The 17,244-nt window shown below is 33.1% G+C and overlaps 1 protein-coding gene across 1 annotated transcript in view; it reads right to left on the bottom strand.

Annotated features, from left to right (window-relative positions):
* The window catches only part of ADGB (androglobin), a 330,120-nt gene that overhangs the window by 51,912 nt on the left and 260,964 nt on the right, over window positions 1-17,244 (bottom strand). The window contains exons 24-26 of the mRNA XM_044675455.1: window positions 2,379-2,426; window positions 419-588; window positions 282-351 (exon numbers count right to left, since the gene is read on the bottom strand). Coding sequence (XP_044531390.1) covers window positions 282-351; window positions 419-588; window positions 2,379-2,426 — 288 coding nt within the window. The remainder of the gene's footprint in view (window positions 1-281; window positions 352-418; window positions 589-2,378; window positions 2,427-17,244) is intronic.

Raw genomic sequence — 17,244 nt, 5'->3', positions numbered from 1 at the left:
TACCAAGGAGGACTTCCTCTTTTCATGTAAAAATTTCAATTTAATTATATGAAGGAATCATTTTATATTGAAGACTTAAACCAACATTTTTATTCTAATTACATAAAATAGGTCTATCCTTAAGCAAAACTATGATCCAAAAGGGTTTTTTTTGGCACTGACCCTTCCTTCTATCACACTAGGCCTATCTTCACTATCCTGGTGCTCTTATCTTACCTCTCAGTAGCTCATGGCATGCAAAAACAATTTGCTAAAAGATGAGCAGTCCATGTAAAAGTTACCTTCTGTATTTTGAAAATTGGAATTATGAGAACTATAGGGGATGTGCATATGTGATACCAGAATTTTGACCTGTGGGAGATCAAGCATTGTCAATATCCACATTTCATAAAATTATTCAAGTGAATATAATTCTTACCTGAGGTTCAGCTTTAGGTAATACCTTTTCTTTAGCTGCCTTCTCTTTTTCTGCCTTTTCAGCAGCTTTATCTTTACCTTTTCGAGTTGTTTTAGAAGTAGTTGTAGTTTTTTGCCCATCAGTAGTGCCATGGGCTTCTGAAACTCCAATTGAAATTAATTCTTCATGTGCTATAATGGCATATATTGAAATTGAAAATTTGGGGAGAAATTAAATTAGTGCAGCTTGGCTAAGGAGGAAAACTACCAATTAAAGCAGTTTTTTTCATAAATTATCTCTAATATATAAAATATATAAGGTATTAACATCTATATATGTACACACAAACATATGTGTGTATATAGGTATATATGAAAGATTAGCTATATATACGTATATATGAAAGATTAGCTAAATAGATTGGTGCATATTAATATAATATTTCTCAAAGCTATTTCATATTAAGAAATCATGAATATGGAGAACATAGAGAAGTATGAGAAGACTTAAGAACTGATAAAAATGAAATAATCAGTCACAAAAATAATAAACACAATTACTACAACAATACACACGAAGAGAACAACAATGACAAACGGTATTGTGACATTATAATAACCAATCTTGGCCATGAAGATGAATTTGAGAGAGAATCTACCTTTTCCTCTCCAATGAAGATATGGAAGACTGTGTATATGGAACAGTTCCTATAATATTGTCAAACTTGGAATGCATCTATTAATTTTATAAAACTATTTTTCCTTTCTAAAATTTTTTGTTAAAAGATATCTCTATAAAGGGAAGGGAAGAGGGATATATTTATGAATTATGATGATTAAAAACCCAACAAATATAGACATATTTTAAAAGAAAATCCATTCCCCAATATACAAATGATTAAAGTATATGAACAAACCAATCTCAAAATAAGACTTAAAAATAATTTAAAACCACATGAAAGATTGATCTATTAATCACTAATAAGAGAAACTAAAATAATAATAAATCTAGTTTCATTTAATTTCAAGTAAATTGGAATAAATAATAAATATTCAACATTAGAGGGACCATAGAAAGACATGAATGTAAATATATCATTAGTGAAGCTGCTAACTAGTTCAACCATTCTAAAAAAAATTTGTAATTTTGTGAAAAAATGACCAAATGTTAATATCTTTTGATCTAGAAATTGCCTTACTGGGCATTGTTAAAGAGAAAGGTCTAAAATATACATACACGTATATATGTAAGAGTAGTTTGTGTGTGTGTGTATGCATGCACATGGCAAATGTGGGGGGGAGCAAAGAATTGTAAATGAAGCAGGTGTTTATCATCTGAAGGATGGCTAAAGCAAATTTTGGTATACATGAATGCAATGGAATATTATTATGCCACAAGAAACAAAGGATTTGAGGAAGACTAGTATTAACTAATTCTAAGTGAAACAAGAGAAACAACAAAACAATATATACAATTACTATAACAATGTAAAGGAAGGAACAAGAAGACAAAAGAGAAAGATGTATAATATAATTACTATAACAATGTAAAGGAAGGAACAAGAAGACAAAAGAGAATGATGTATAATAATGACCACTTTGGGCCTTTCAGAAGAGATGAAGAATTAAATTAGCCTGTGCTTTAGAAACTAAAAAACACAAGAAGACAGGAACATAAATATGCTGCTAGATCTGTGAATTATTTTATTAATTTTGAGAACATAAATTGGAACTGAGCTTTGGTATTTTCCTCTGCCCAGCATAAATTGCAAGCTTCTCTAAACACTACCATTCTTCTGTTAATCTAGATTCATGGTGAATTCATGGAACATTAAATGTTCTTAAGCATTTAAATTTTATTGCTCAGTGATGAACAAGCCTATAGCAATAGGTTTCCTCCATTCTGCAATATCTCTATCTTTAAAACATGTGGAAAAAGAAAAGGAATAGTGATTCTGAAGATGGGACCATAACAGACATACCAAATTCGGGAAGGTTTCCTCTTTTCTTCTTGATTATTTTAGGATCTTCTGCAGGGGGATACAAAAAGAAAAAAATACAAAGCAAGAAACATTCCCTAGTCATTTAGAAAACAACTCTCAAGGAATAAGACCCCACAATGTTTCAAAAAGAATTGTTTTACAATAGTCCAAACAACTCTTGATTTAGTAATAATAACTCAAAAAGGCAAAGAGAAAGAAATAGAAAAAAGATCCAGGAGATAAAATTGTATGACTTCACAGGGATCCCTGAAAAGTTAAATATCTACTCTGTTAATGTGGGGGATATAGGTGGAGAGGTGACTCATACCTCAGATGATGTAGTACCAGACGTCTTCCTGAAATGCCAATGTGCTACTCTTGCTCTCTGCTGGATATGCTGTCTCTGCTAGATATAATGATACACTAGACATATAAAATGCGGACAAGTAATGATGGCTGAGCATAGACTGCTGTTCCTGTGGTGACTCTTGTATAGATAGTCTTGGGTGATGAGTTACCTTGCTAAAGGTCCAGGGCATTGCCACTGCATATGTCATTCTCCTCATTCTGTTAGTCTGGGGTGGGCTTTTTAAATTTTTTAATATATTTTATTTTTTAATTACATGTAGAAACAATTTTTGACATTTGTTTTCTGACATTTTCCAATTCAGATTCTCTCCCTCCATCAATATTCACTCTCCCCGAGGCAGCAAAAAAGCTGACATAGGTTATATTAGTATTTTCATGCAATATATATTTCCATATTTCTATTTTCTTGAAATTTATTTATTTAATTTAGAATATTTTTCCATGGATACCTGTTTGTTCTTTCCCTTCACTTCTTTCTCCCCCCCTCCCATAGCCAATGAGCAATTCCACTGGATTTTACATGTATCATTGTTCAAAACCTATTTCCATATCATTCATATTTGCAGCAGAGTGATCTTTTAACATCAAAACCCTAATCATATCCCTATTGAACTATGTGATAGATGATATGGTTTTCTTCTGTGTGGAAAGTGTTTGTTCCCACATTTCTTTTTCTGGATGTGGATACCGTTCTTTCTCATAAGTTCCTCTGGATAGTCCTGGATCAGTGTATTGTTGCTAGTTTGATTGTGTCATAAAGTATCAATCTCTGTGTACAATGTTCTAGTTCTGATCCTTTCACTCAGAATCAATTCCTGGAGGTCTTTTCAGTTCACATAGAATTCTTCCAGTTCACTATTCCTTTGAGCACAGTAGTATTCCATCACCAACACATACCACAATTTGTTCAGCCATTACCCAGTTGAAGGGCATCCCCTCATTTTCCAATTTTTTGCCACCACAAAGAGCGTGGCTATAAATATTTTTGTACATATATTTCTCCTTGTTATTGTTTTGAGGTACAAACCCAGCAGTAGTATGGTTGAATCAAAGGGCAGGCAATCTTTTAAAGTCCTTTGGGCATAGTTCCAAAATGCCTTCCAAAAGGTTGGAGCAATTCACAACTCCACCAGCAATGCATTAGTCTCCCAATTTTGCCACATTCTCTCCAACATTTATTATTTTCCTTTGCTGTCATTTTAGTCAAACTGCTAAGTGTGAGGCGGCACCTCAGAGTTGTTTTGATTTGCATTTCTTTAATTATGAGAGATATGGAACACTTTTTCACGTGATTATTGATAGTTTTGATTTATCTAAAAACTACCTATTCATGTCCCTTGCCCATTTATCAGTTGGGGAATGGCTTGATTTTTTGTACAATTGGTTTAGCTTCTTATAAATTTAAGAAATTAGCCCTTTGTCAGAGGTTCTTGTTATTAAGATTTTTCCCAATTTGTTGCTTCCCTTCTAATTTTGGTTGCATTGGTTTTGTTTGTATATAACATTTTTAATGTAATAATCAAAATTATCCATTTTACACTTTGTAATATTCTCCATCTCTTGCTTGTCTTAAATTCTTTCCTTTCCCATAGATTTGTCAGGTATACTATTCTATGTTCATTTAATTTATAGTTTCCTTCTTTATACTTGTCATTTGCCCATTTTGAATTTACTTGGTATAGGGTGTAAGATGTTTCTCTAAACCTAATCTATCCCATTCTGTCTTCAAATTTTCCCAGAAGTTTTTGTCAAATAATGGGATCTTGTTCCAAAATCTGAGCTCTTTGTGTTTATCATAGACTGTCTTGCTGAGGCCATTTATCCCAAGTCTATTCCAATGATCCTCCCTTCTGTCTCTTAGCAAGTACCATATTGTTTTGATGACTACTGCTTTATAGTACAGTTTAAGCTCTGGTACTGCTAGGCCACCTTCCTTCACATTTTTTTCATTATTTCCCTTGATATTCTTGATCTTTTGTTCTTCCAAATGAATTTTGTTATAGTTTTTTTCTAATTCAGTAAAAAAGTTTCTTGGTAAGTTTGATAGGTATGGCACTGAACAAGTAAATTAATTTGGGTAGAATGGTCATTTTTATTATGTTAACCTGTCCTATCCATGAGCAATTAATGCTTTTTCCAATTGTTTATATCTAGTTTTAATTTTATGGAAAGTGTTTTGTCGTTGTGTTTTTGTAATTCCTGTGTTTGTCTTGGCAAATAGATTCCTAAATATTTATATTGTCTAGGGTGATTTTCTCTTTCTAACTCCTGCTGTTGAGTTGTGTTGGAAATATATAGAAAAGCTGATGATTTATGTGGGTTTATTTTGTATCCTGCAACTTTGTTAAAGTTGTTGATTATTTACACTAGGATTCTTTAAATAGACCATCATATCATCTGCAGAGTGATAGTTTAGTCTCCCATATTTCCATATATCTCATGCCATGACATATCACCATACAATAGAAATACTAATTGTTAAGAAATTGAAGGAAGGTGTCCTTTGATCTGCAATCAGATTCTAACCATTACTTCTTTGGCTATGGATAGCAGTTTTTACCATAACTCCCTTGGGCTTTTCTTGGAATTTTGTTTTGCTGAGAGTAGTTTAGACCTTCACAGTTGGCTATCATACAATATTTCTGTTCATGTATACATTGTTTTCCTGGTTTTGCTCACTTTGCTTTGTATTTATTCATATAAATCTTTCCAGGTTTTTCTGAATTCCTCCTGTTGATTAATTCTTATAATATGGTACCCATATACCATAACTTGTTTGTTCATTCCCCAATTGAGGAATATACCTTTAGTTTGTAATTCTTTGCCATTACAAAAAACTAATATAAATATTTTACACAAGTAGGTCTTTTCCCCCTAGCTCTGATCTCTTTGGAATACAGACCCAGTAATGGTATTGCTGAGTCAAAGGGTATGTGCACTTGTATGGACTTTTGGGCATTGTTCCATCTTGCTCTCTAGAATGGTTGTATTCATTCCACCAAAATTGCTTTAGTGTCTCAATTTTCCAACATCTCCTTCAACATTTATCATTTTCTTTTCTGGTCATATTAGAAAATCTGATAAATTGAAGGTAGTATCAGAGTTGTTTTAATTTGCATTTCTTTAATCAATAGTGATTTAAAGCATTTTTTCATATGATTAGAGTTTTAATTTCTTCATCTGATATTCAGTATACTTTTATTTATCCATTGAAGAATGCTTTGTATTCTTGTAAATGTGACAGTTCTCTTTATATTTGGAAATGTGGACTTTGTCAGAGTCACCTGCTTTAAAAATTTGTTCCTAATTTGTTATTTTGCTTCTAATCGTGGTAGCGTTAATTTTGTTTACGCAAAAACTTTTTTAATTTAATGCAATCAAAATCATCCATTTCATTTTTTTGTAATGTTCTCTATGTTTTGTTTGGTGATGAATTCTTCTCTTATCTATAAGTCTGACAGGCAAATTTTTCCATGTTCCCCTAATTTGTTTTCCCTTTATTTCTAGATCAAGTATCCATTATCACTTTATCTTGGTGTGTGGTATGAGATATTTATTTATGCCTAGTTTCTACCATATTTTCCACATTTCCCAGCAGTTTTTGTCAAATAACTTGGATATTTGGGTTAATCAAACATTAGGTTACTATTGTCATTAACTGCTGTGTATTACCTAATCTAGTATACTGATCCACTACTCGATTTCTTAGCCAGTATGAGATTATTTTGATGATTACTACTTTAGAGTATAATGTGAGAACTACTACAGCTAGGTCTCCTTATTTTCCTTAATTAATTCTCTTGATATTCTTGACATTTTGTTCTTCCAAATGAATTTTGTTATTTTTTTCAAGCCTTAGGAAATAATTTTTGGGTAGTTTGACATGACACTGAACTGGTAAAATCATTTAAGAAGGACTGAAATTTTTATTATATTGGCTTGACATATACATGAGCAATTAGTGTTTTCCCAATTGTTTAGGTCTGACTTTATGTGAAAAATGTTTTGTGAATGTGTTCATATAGTTGCTGGGTTTGTTTCGGTAGGCATACATTTAGGTAGTTTATATTGTCTTGTCTCTTTAAATGGAATTTTCCTTTCAATCTCTTGCTGTTGGACTTTGTGGTCAAGAGAAATATTTATATTTTATATGGATTTATTTTATGTATCCTGTGACTTTGCTAAAGTAGTTTTGATTAATTTTTTTGTCTGATTCTCTGGGGATCTGTATGTATACCATCATATCTTCAAAGAATGATAACTTTGTTTCTTCATTGCCTATTATAATTCCTCAATTTTTTCTGCTCTTATTGCTAAAATTAGCATTTCTAGTACAATATTAAACAGGAGTATTTTTGGGGCATCCTTGCTTCACTCCTGATCTAGGGAAGGATTCTAGTTTATTCCTATTACCTAAAATGCTTGATAATAGTTTTAGATAGATGTCATTTATCACATTAAGGAAAAGTCCATTTATTCCAGAGTTTTCTAATGTTTCTATAAGGAATGAGTTGTATTTTATAAAAATGCATTTTCTGTATCTATTGAGATAATCACATGGTTTTTGTAATTTTTATTGATTCTGGTCAAATATGCTGATAGTTTTCTAAATATTGAGATTAATAAAAAACTCACTTGGTCAAGGTACATGATCCTTGTGATATAATGCTCTAATTTTGCTAGTATTATTTTTAAAATCTGCATTTGTATTTATTAGATAGATTGGTCTATAGTTTTCTTTTTCTGTTTTGTCTCTTTCTAGTTTAAGTATCAGTACCATATTTATGTCATAAAAGAAATTTGGATGAATTCCTTCCTCTATTTTTCCAAATAGTTTACGTAGTATTAGAGTTAATTGTTCCATCAATGTTTTGTTAAGTTCACTTGTGAATCCATCTGACCCTGGTACCTTTCTCTTAGGGAATTCTTTGATGATTTGTTCAATTTGTTTTACTGAATTGAGGTTATTTAAATATTCAATTTCCTCTTTTCTTAATTTAGGCAGTTTATATTTTATGAATATCCATGTATTTCATTTAGATTATCAGATTTATTGACATAGAGTTAGGCAAAATAACTTCCAATAATTGTTTTAATTTCTTCACTGGTTGTGATTTTGGTTTTTACATTTTTGATGTTGGTAATCTGGTTTCTTCTTTCTTTTTAAAAAATCATTAACCAATGGTTTATCTCTTTTCCATAAAAAGAAGCGCCTTGCTTTATTAGTTCAATGATTTTCTTACTTTAGATTTTATTACTGTCTCATGATTTTGGGGATTTCCAATTTGGTATTTAATTGGGGATTTTCATGTGTTCTTTTTTGAGTTTTCCTTATTATTGTTGCAAGCCCAATTCATCGATCATTTCTTTTTGTATTTTAATGGTGAAAGAATTTAGAGATGTAAATTTCCCCATAGTATAGTTTCATCTGCATCCCATAAATTTTGGCATGTCATTCTCTTTAATGAAATGGTCGATTGTTTCTATGATTTGTTCTTTGACCCATTCATTCTTTAGGATAAGATTAGTTTCCAATTAATTTTTAATCTTTCTTCTTCCATTTTTAATGCAATTTTATTGCATTATGGTCTGAAAAGGACCATTTAATACTTCTGCTTTTCTGTATTTGTTTATGAAGTTTTTATGTTCTATTATATGGCCAATATTGGTGAAGGAGTCATGTACTGGTGAAAAAAAATGTATATTCCTTTCTATTGCCATTTAGTTTTCTTCAGAGGTCTATCATATCTAACTTTTCAAAAGTTATACTTACCTCTTTAAATTCTTTTTTATTTATTCTTTGTTTGCATTCATCAACATCTGAGAAGGGAACACTGACTCCCCTCCCCTCAAATGTTTTACTCCATATTTACTTCTATAACACGTAATTTCTCCTTTAGGAATTTGGATCTTATACCATTTGCTGCATAAATGTTTGATTTTGATATTGTTTCATTGTTTTTGGTGCCTTTTATCAAAATGTAATTTCTTTCTTTATCTCTTTTGATTAGATACATTTTTCCTTTTGCTTTGTCTAAGATCATAGCTTTTTTCTTTATTTTAGCTAAAACATAATCAAGTCAGCTCCAGTCCCTTATTTTTACTCTGTGTGGGTTTCCCTGCTTTAAATGTGTTTCTTGTAGACAGCATATTGTGGGATTTTGGTTTTTGATCTACTCCGCTATATTTTTCTGTTTTATGAGTGAGTTCATCTCATTCACATTAGCAGTTATGATTATTAATTGCTTTTCTCTCCATCTTATTTTCCCTATTTATCCTTCTCTCTCTTTTCAGCCTCCCTGTTCACAAATGTTTTGCTTCTACCACTTCTCCCAGTTCACCCTATCTTTTGTCCATTCTCCTCACCCTTCTTTTATTTCTCCTTCACTAATACTTCCCTATAGGGTAAAACATTTTTCTATAACAGATTGAGGATAGGTTTAATTCCCGTTTTGAGCTAATTCCAGTAAGAGTAAGGTTCAAACACTGTCCACCACACTCCCTTCATATTCTAGATCACTATATTGACTTGTATGTACCTCTTCATGTGAAATAATTTACCCTCTACCTCTATCTCTCCTTTTCTCTTCTCTCTATGGATTTCCTTTTCCCTCTCTTAATTTTTTTATGTTAACCCATCCTATTCAGGTTTCTCCCTTCCTTCATTCTATGTATACTCCTCACTCCCCTAATGATAATAGAGTGCTTAAATATCTTATATACTTTAGGTATCTTGAGTATGGTAAGTACCTTAAAAACCTCAAGTATTATAGACATCTTATGTATTGCAACTATCACATTCTTAGGTATAAATGTACTCAAGTCAACCTTACTGAAACATTTAAGTTTTCACTTTTTTCTTTACCATGTTATGCTTTTTCTTAGTGTCATTTTTGTCCATCAGATTTTCTTTTCAGCTCTGGTTTTTTTTTGGTCAGGAATGCCTAGAAATCTTCTATTTGATTAAATACCACTTTTCCCCACTGGAGGATTATGCTCAGTTTTAGTAGGTACATGATTCTTAGTTATAGGCTTAGATCATTTGCTTTTCAGAATATCATATTTTATTCTTTGGCCCTTTAATGTAGACACTGTCAGATCTTTTATAATACTGATTGTGGTGCTACAATACTTCAATTGTTTCCTTCTGGCTGCTTAGAGTACTTTTTCTTTGGCCTGGTAGTTTTTAAATTTGTCTATAGTATTCCTGGGATGTTTTACTTTATTGTCAATTTCTGGAGGTGATTAGTGAATTCTTTTGATTTCTATTTTCCTTTCTTTTTTCAAGAATATCAGGGTATCTTCCCCTGATGATTTCTTATAATATGGTATCCATGCTCTTTTTTTATCATAATTTTAAGGTATTACAATGATTCTTAGATTGTCTTTCCTGTATCTATTTTCCAGGTCAGTTTTTCTTCCAGTCAGATTTCATTCTATTTTTTCAATCTTTTAATTTTCTTATTGTTTCCTAATGTCATATGAAGCCATTAGTTTCAATTTGTTCAATTCAAAATTTTATGAAGCTATTGTCTCCCCTGAGTATTTCTGTTTCCTTTTCTTTTTACCCCATTCTGGTCTTGAGAGAGTTGTTGTCTTTAGTGTTTTTGCTTCCAATCCCATTTGGCCCATTATTATCTATAGGGTGCTGCTTTCTTCAGTGCATTTCCCCCTTCATTTCAATTTGGACCACTCTAGGCTTTAGGGAGGAGTTTTGTTCTTTTTTTTTCTTTTGGTCTCCATTTCCATTTGATCTACTCTGGTTTTTAGGGAATTATATTTTTTCAGTACATTTTTCCAAGCTGTTGAATCTTTCTATCACTTCATTTATTTGATTTTATACTTCTTTTCAAGTTCTTCTAAGAGTTATTGGGCCTTGACTTCCTTTCTCACTTTCTTTTGGGTCTTCATGTTTCCTTTTTGCAATTGTTGTCCTCCTCTGAGTTTATATTTTCATCTCTCTCGCCTGACTTTTGTTAAGTTGAGTATGTTGCCTATCACTAAAGATGTTTTAGCTTGCTTTCATTAATATGAACTTTGCTAAACTATGCTTTGTAGCAGGCAGAAGCTAAGAAAGTTTTTTGTCCTCTAAGAGATGACTTCAAAAGAGAGCATTGAGGAACAATGCTTAGCAGGAACTATGTATTCAAATAGCAACTGCAGAAATAGGTAGCTGAGACTAATGGACCAGAAGATTGACATATGCAATGTCAGTGCCCTGAACCATCTGAGGAATGTGTACAAGATACTCCAAGACCAAAATGTATTTTATTGAGTTAGAAAAATAATAACAAAATTAATCTGGAAGAACAAGAAGTTAAGAATATCAAAAACATAAAAAAAATGAAGGAAGACAATGTAATAGTACCAGATCTCAATGTATTAAAATGGATAATCATCAGAACATTATAGTACAGGCAAAGAAATAGAATAGTGGATCAATGGAATAGATTAGGTATATAATAAACAGTCAAATAATCAAGTTATATAAAAATGTGCCATAATCCAAAATATAATTCCATATTAGCCATGTTGCAGAAAAAAACACAGATCCCCCAAAAGTAAAAAAAGACACCATTAGTTCTTTCTCTGAAAGTTAACATTTTTCACCATAAGTCTTTTGTATTGCTGAGAATAGCTAAGTCATTCGCAGTTGATCATCTCAAAATATTGCTATTATTGTGTACAATGATCTCCTGCTTCTGCTCCCTTCACTTTGTATTAGTTCACATAAGTCTTCCCAGGTAATTATGAAAACATCCTACTCATTTCTTGTAGCAAATAATATTTCATCACAATCACATATCACAACTTGTTTAGTCATTCTCCAATCAATGGACATCCCTTCACTTTATTTCTAACTCTTTGCTACCACAAAAGGAGCTACTATAAATACTTTTTAACATATAGAACTTCTTCCTTTTTCTTTGATCTCTTCAGGGGATATTGATATACTAGTGGTATTGCTAAGTCAAAGAGTAAGCAAAGTTTTATGCTTTTTGGGCATAGTTTCAAATTGTTCTCCAAAATGGTTGAATCAGTTCATTGCTCCACCAGTGGTGCATTATTGTCCAAATTTTCAACAACCTCTCAATATTTCTCATTTTCCTTTTCTGTCATGTTACTCAATCTAGTAGATGTGATTTGGTACTCAGAGTTGTTTTAACTTGCATTTCTTTAATTAAAGGTGATTTAGAGAATTTTTCCATCACTCAAGAAAGTTTTAATTTCTTCTTCTGAAAACTGCCTATTCATGTCCTTTGACCACTTATCAATTGGTAAATGACTCATATTTCTTTATATATTTGGGAAATAATGCCTTTATCAGAGAAACTACTATAAAGTTTTCCCCAATTTCCAGCTTTCCTTCTCATCTTGGTTGTATTAGATTTGTTTGTGCAAAGCTTTTAATAAATCAAAATTACCCACTTTCCATCTCATAATGCTCTCTATCTCTTGTTTGGTCATAAATTTTCCCCTTGTATGTGGATTTGACAAGTAAACTATTCTGTGCTCCCTTAATTTGATTATCACTTTATTTCTAAATCATATACACATTTTGCCCATGTTTGTTCACAATGTGAGATATTAGTTTACACCTAGCTTCTGCAAAAGTTTTCAAGTTTTTTCTAGCAATTTTTGTCAGATAGTGGATTATTGTCCCCAAAGCTTGGATCTTTGCATTTATCAAACACTATGGTCATTTACTACTATGCTTGGTATACCTAATCTATACCACTGATCCACCACTCTAATTCTCAGCCAGTGCTGGATTTTTTTTATGATTATCACTTTATAATACATTTTGAGATTTAGGACTGCTAGGTCACCTTCCTTCACAATTTTTTTCATTGATTCCCTTGGCGTTTTGTTTTCTTTTATCCTTTGTTCTTCCATATGAATTTCATTATAGGAATTTTTTTGGTAAATTTATTGGTATGGTAGTGAATATGTAAATCAATTTTGATAGAATTGGCATTTTTTATTATTGACTTGCTATGCCACCAAGCAATTAATATTCATCCAGTTATTTACATCTGACTTCAACTGTGTGAAAAGTATTTTATAATTTTGCTTATATAGTTCTGAGTTTATCTTGGCAGGTAGACTCCAAGTATTTTATGTTGTAAGCAGTTATTTTAAATGAAATTTCTCTTTCTGTCTCTTGTTGCTGTTCTTCATTGATAATAGATACAAATACTGATGATTTATGTGGGTTTATTTAATATTCTACAACTTTGCTTAATTATTCATAGATTATTAGTTAGTTATTAGTTATTAATAATAATTAAGCTTAGTTACTAATTACTTCCACTGGGTTTTAGTTGATTCTCTAGAATTCTCTATGTTTATCATCATATTATCTGCAGTGATCGTTTTGTTTCTTCATTGATTTTTCTAATTCCTTCAGTTTTTTCTAATTTAAAAATTTGTCTAATTATAAATGCCTTAATGAATCATTAATACTGAAAGAATACAGATTTGTTCTGCAAATTATAGGGAAAGTGTTTTAAGATAAATATTTTGGAGGGAAAGTGCAGCATATTGTTAAGAGAGTTTTTATTAATTTGTCCTTTTTATATTTAAGAGGAAAAGGAACGATAATATTTTTCAGTAAGAGACCCCCTGCTGTGCAGCTTGTCAGTGACAGTCAGAAGAGTGTGGTTTGTAAATTGCAGACCACTAGAAAGGGGCTTTTTTCTCTGGGTCCCCTGGGAAGAGGAGTATGTGTGGCTTGTTCTCTCTGGGACTGTGAGGAGACTAAGAAACAGATTTAAGGCCTCGATAGTCTTATTAATTATTAATAATTTGGGTAGATAGAGAGTTGTTATATTATCAAATAGAGAGAACAGAAAAGTAGGCAAGGGCTTTGGACTAGCAGAAGATATCGCCCTCTGAGACAGATAGATGTAGGGCTTTCTAGAAAAAATTTAGTTAGGATTGGGATCTGGGGTATAGTTACAAACTATTATAAGATTACTTTCACTTTCCTCCTTCTTATTTTCTATCCGTATTTTCCTAATAATAAACAAAGTGTTTTGTGTTTAATAAACTGTGCATTTGCTTTTGATCAAACTCCTGCTCCCCAAAATTTACTTCCTCACAATATCAAAGAAGTGAGTCTCTTTCACTGATTGAACACTGTCAACTGACAGAAGTTTTAATACTATTTGGAGAGAGCAACCTTCCATCAACACCAGCAAAAATTTAATATTTGAGACACATTAACAGAGAAAAAGGGAATTAAAAAATTAATTTTGTTCAGATGATATATACTCTATCGTGTGATGTTTGAGTGCTGCAAGAAGAGAAGGAAAGGGGAGAATCAAGCAGAAGATTTCTATTAAAAGAAAAACTTGTATTCATCAAGGTGTTTTATTTTTGGTCTAAATTATTTCTTTGTTTCAGGGTAAGAATGGCAAACTGATGGCATTCAGGGCTCCCTCTGTGGCCATGTACACTGCTCCTCATCCCTAATAGTTCATTACTAGAAAGGCAGAGGGTCTCAGGCAGAGCTGCTCCCCTCTCCCTCTCAGCAGTGCCTGAAGACACTTTTCCCATCCCCAACCCTCTGCCCAGCAGCCCAGTAACAGTGCACAGGAGGTAAGGTGGGTGGCTCACAGGTGGCAAAGCTAGAGGGGAGAAGAGCTCTTGGGCCACTCCCCTCCCCCTCTCTACACTTGCTGAGGACATTCCTCACTTCTCCCACCCTTCCACCCAGCAGCCCAATGAGAGCACTTCCTCCCTCCCCTGTGGGGTAAAGTTGTGCTAGGCACTTATAGAGGGGAGGGGCATGGCATGTGCGGGGAAACAGCACTTGTCTGGGGGGTGGAGTGGGGGTGGGGCTCAATATTCCATCTCTAAAAGGTTTGCGGCCTAGGTTATAGAGAACTCCCAGGAAGGAAACTTTGCCCACCATTATGGATAGACAACTACTTTGCAAATTAGTCTTTGAATGTTGCTTGCAATTGCTGAGGTTTTAGATGACTTATTCAAAATAACATAGTTAGAGTCTTTTAGCGTGTTTCGAATGCAAGTCTTCTATACTCTGTGGCCAGCTTTCTATCACTATGAAATGCTGTCCCTCTGTTGTATTTTACTTTACAAAAATTAAAATCACTATAAAACCTCAAAAAAATAAATTTTAGAATTAGTATGTCATGGACCTTTTGGGCTAAGTATATCTCTACTAATTGTGTGAACAAACCCCAATTCACAGGATAATAATTATGTCTCATGATTTTTTCTAGACAGTAACTTCATTTTTTTTAAAGAATGGTCCATTTGGTAAACTTGCTATCACTTTCTTATACTTAGGGACTTTGAAGAAAGCATTAAAAACCCTAAACATCAGGAGTTATATTTTTTAAGTAAAAAAATTCAAAATTATGTGTGAGAACCTTTTTTCTTCCATAAGGGGGAAAATAAGTTTACAAAACTAATGCCAAAGGAGAAGACCTTAATAATTCAATATTTTTGTTTCATTACTCAAATTGCTTTGCTATGTTTCAATGACAAGGCATATCAAATTACAACAATGCTAATTATGCATAGAGTTTTAGATGGAGTTTAGGAGACAATAACAAAAGATTCCAAAGTCTTATAACTATTTGAAAAATTCCAAGCAATCCAGTTACTAAGCAATTTTCACTTGGATGTTGAAATTCACTGAAGGTGGCACTATAGTTTTACCTTAAACACAGATCAACTTTAACTGAAGTTTGTCACATGCCTGTTCTAGGTTTCTCATAAAGATATTTGAAGAATTCCTTTGATACGAAGAGATTTTACTCAGAAGACTCACTCATAATACATAGAACACTATTTAAATATGAAGTTTCATATATGCAATACTAAAATTCCTTTTAGTTAAACTTTGAGCTCTCAAGGGAAAAGTAAAGACGCCACTGATACTGACTAAAGAGAAGGCATGGTATATAGTGTGAAAAGATTATTATAAATTTAGAATCCTTTATTATTGTTATTGTTATTATTATTAAGTCCTTATTATATTATATACTAAATGTATGAATAGGATATGTCACAGATTCACTTCTTAAAAAGTTGGAAAGGACATCAGAGGTCATTTTGTCCAGGCTGTACCTGACCAATTTCCTTTCTGCATTATTCTCAATCACTGCTTGAAGACAGTCAAAAGGCATAAATTGAGGCCTCCAAAAGCAGCCCATTCCATTAAGGGGTAATTCTACCTTATTTCAATTTGAAACTTATCTCTTTCCATTGACCATCCAGCACTTTTAGTTCTGTCTCTCTAAGGAAAAACAGAATACCAATCCTTCAAACACCTAAACACAGCCATGTTTAACCTTCCCAGTTCTATTTATTATGTTTACCCTAAAATTTTAGTATATTACTCATTCCCATCTGGACACATTCTAGATTTCTTTGTCTTTTCTAAATGAGTGTCTGGGCCTGGCATGGTATTCTATATTCGTTCTGATTAGGGAAGAATATAAAGGAACTCTTTCTGTTGTCATTCTAGATTCCAGTTTGGACTCAAGAGCCAGTATAGATCAAGGATAAAATAGCTGGTCTTCACATCAAGAAGGTCTAGGTTCAAGCTTTGCTTCTAAAACAAACTGTGTCCCCATGGGCAAACTGCTTACCCTGTCAAGGCCACAGACAATTCTTAAGTTACAGGTAAACTGCCAATCAGCACTGGTGAAGGATGTCTGTACCAGGAGTTTCCCATATGCTTTTGGATACTATGCCTCTTTTATGGCAATATTTGGGTGATTTTGTTTTTTCTTTCTTATCATGTCATACATTGACTCATACTGAGCTTACAGTCTAAAAAAACTGCCAACATTTTTTAATAATAAAGTTTTTATTAACCAAGTCTCCCGTATTCTTTACTTCTATTGTGTGGAGCTTTATTATAGTTTATCTTATGCAACTCTTCATTTCATCCCAATGATAAGGGATAATAGGTCCTCTCTGGGGCCTCTAAATGATTTCACTTAATTTTTCAAAATGCAAGTCCTCTATAAGCTCCCCAAATTGACAGAACTCTTTTGGTATACATGGTTCTGGATATGCCCCTCGTCTTTGTGGGCTTGTACTGGGAAGCCTGGGAGCTTCTCTGCAGGTATGAATGAGGCTGCCTGATCTCCTGCCTCTTCTCACTGAAATTTTTAATCCCTTCCTGACCACACTGTTCCTTCTCACAGAGTGGCTTCTTGCATGCAACTACAGTAGCTAAAGCAAAAGTAAGCGGGGTCCTCAGGGAGGACGAGCACTTTGGCGTGAAGGCTTGCCAAGCCTTTTCTGGGCTGCTCATCTCCTGGGGTGCCCACTTGCCCTTCCCTTTCACCAGTGGCTCCAAGAAACTACAGAACATGCACAGCTGCAGCACGAGCTGAATCAGGATGAAGGTAGCTGATGGGCCTCAGACAAGTCAATGAGTGAGGAGGATGTCTACCCTAAACATGGGAAGATTTCCCCTGGCAGAATGGATTTGTTCCAAAGACCGTGA

Source organism: Gracilinanus agilis, chromosome 4 (assembly GCF_016433145.1).
Source record: "Gracilinanus agilis isolate LMUSP501 chromosome 4, AgileGrace, whole genome shotgun sequence".
Lineage (NCBI taxonomy): Eukaryota > Metazoa > Chordata > Mammalia > Didelphimorphia > Didelphidae > Gracilinanus > Gracilinanus agilis.
The sequence above is the reverse complement of the archived record's forward strand: the minus strand, read 5'-3'. Positions and strand labels throughout refer to the sequence as shown.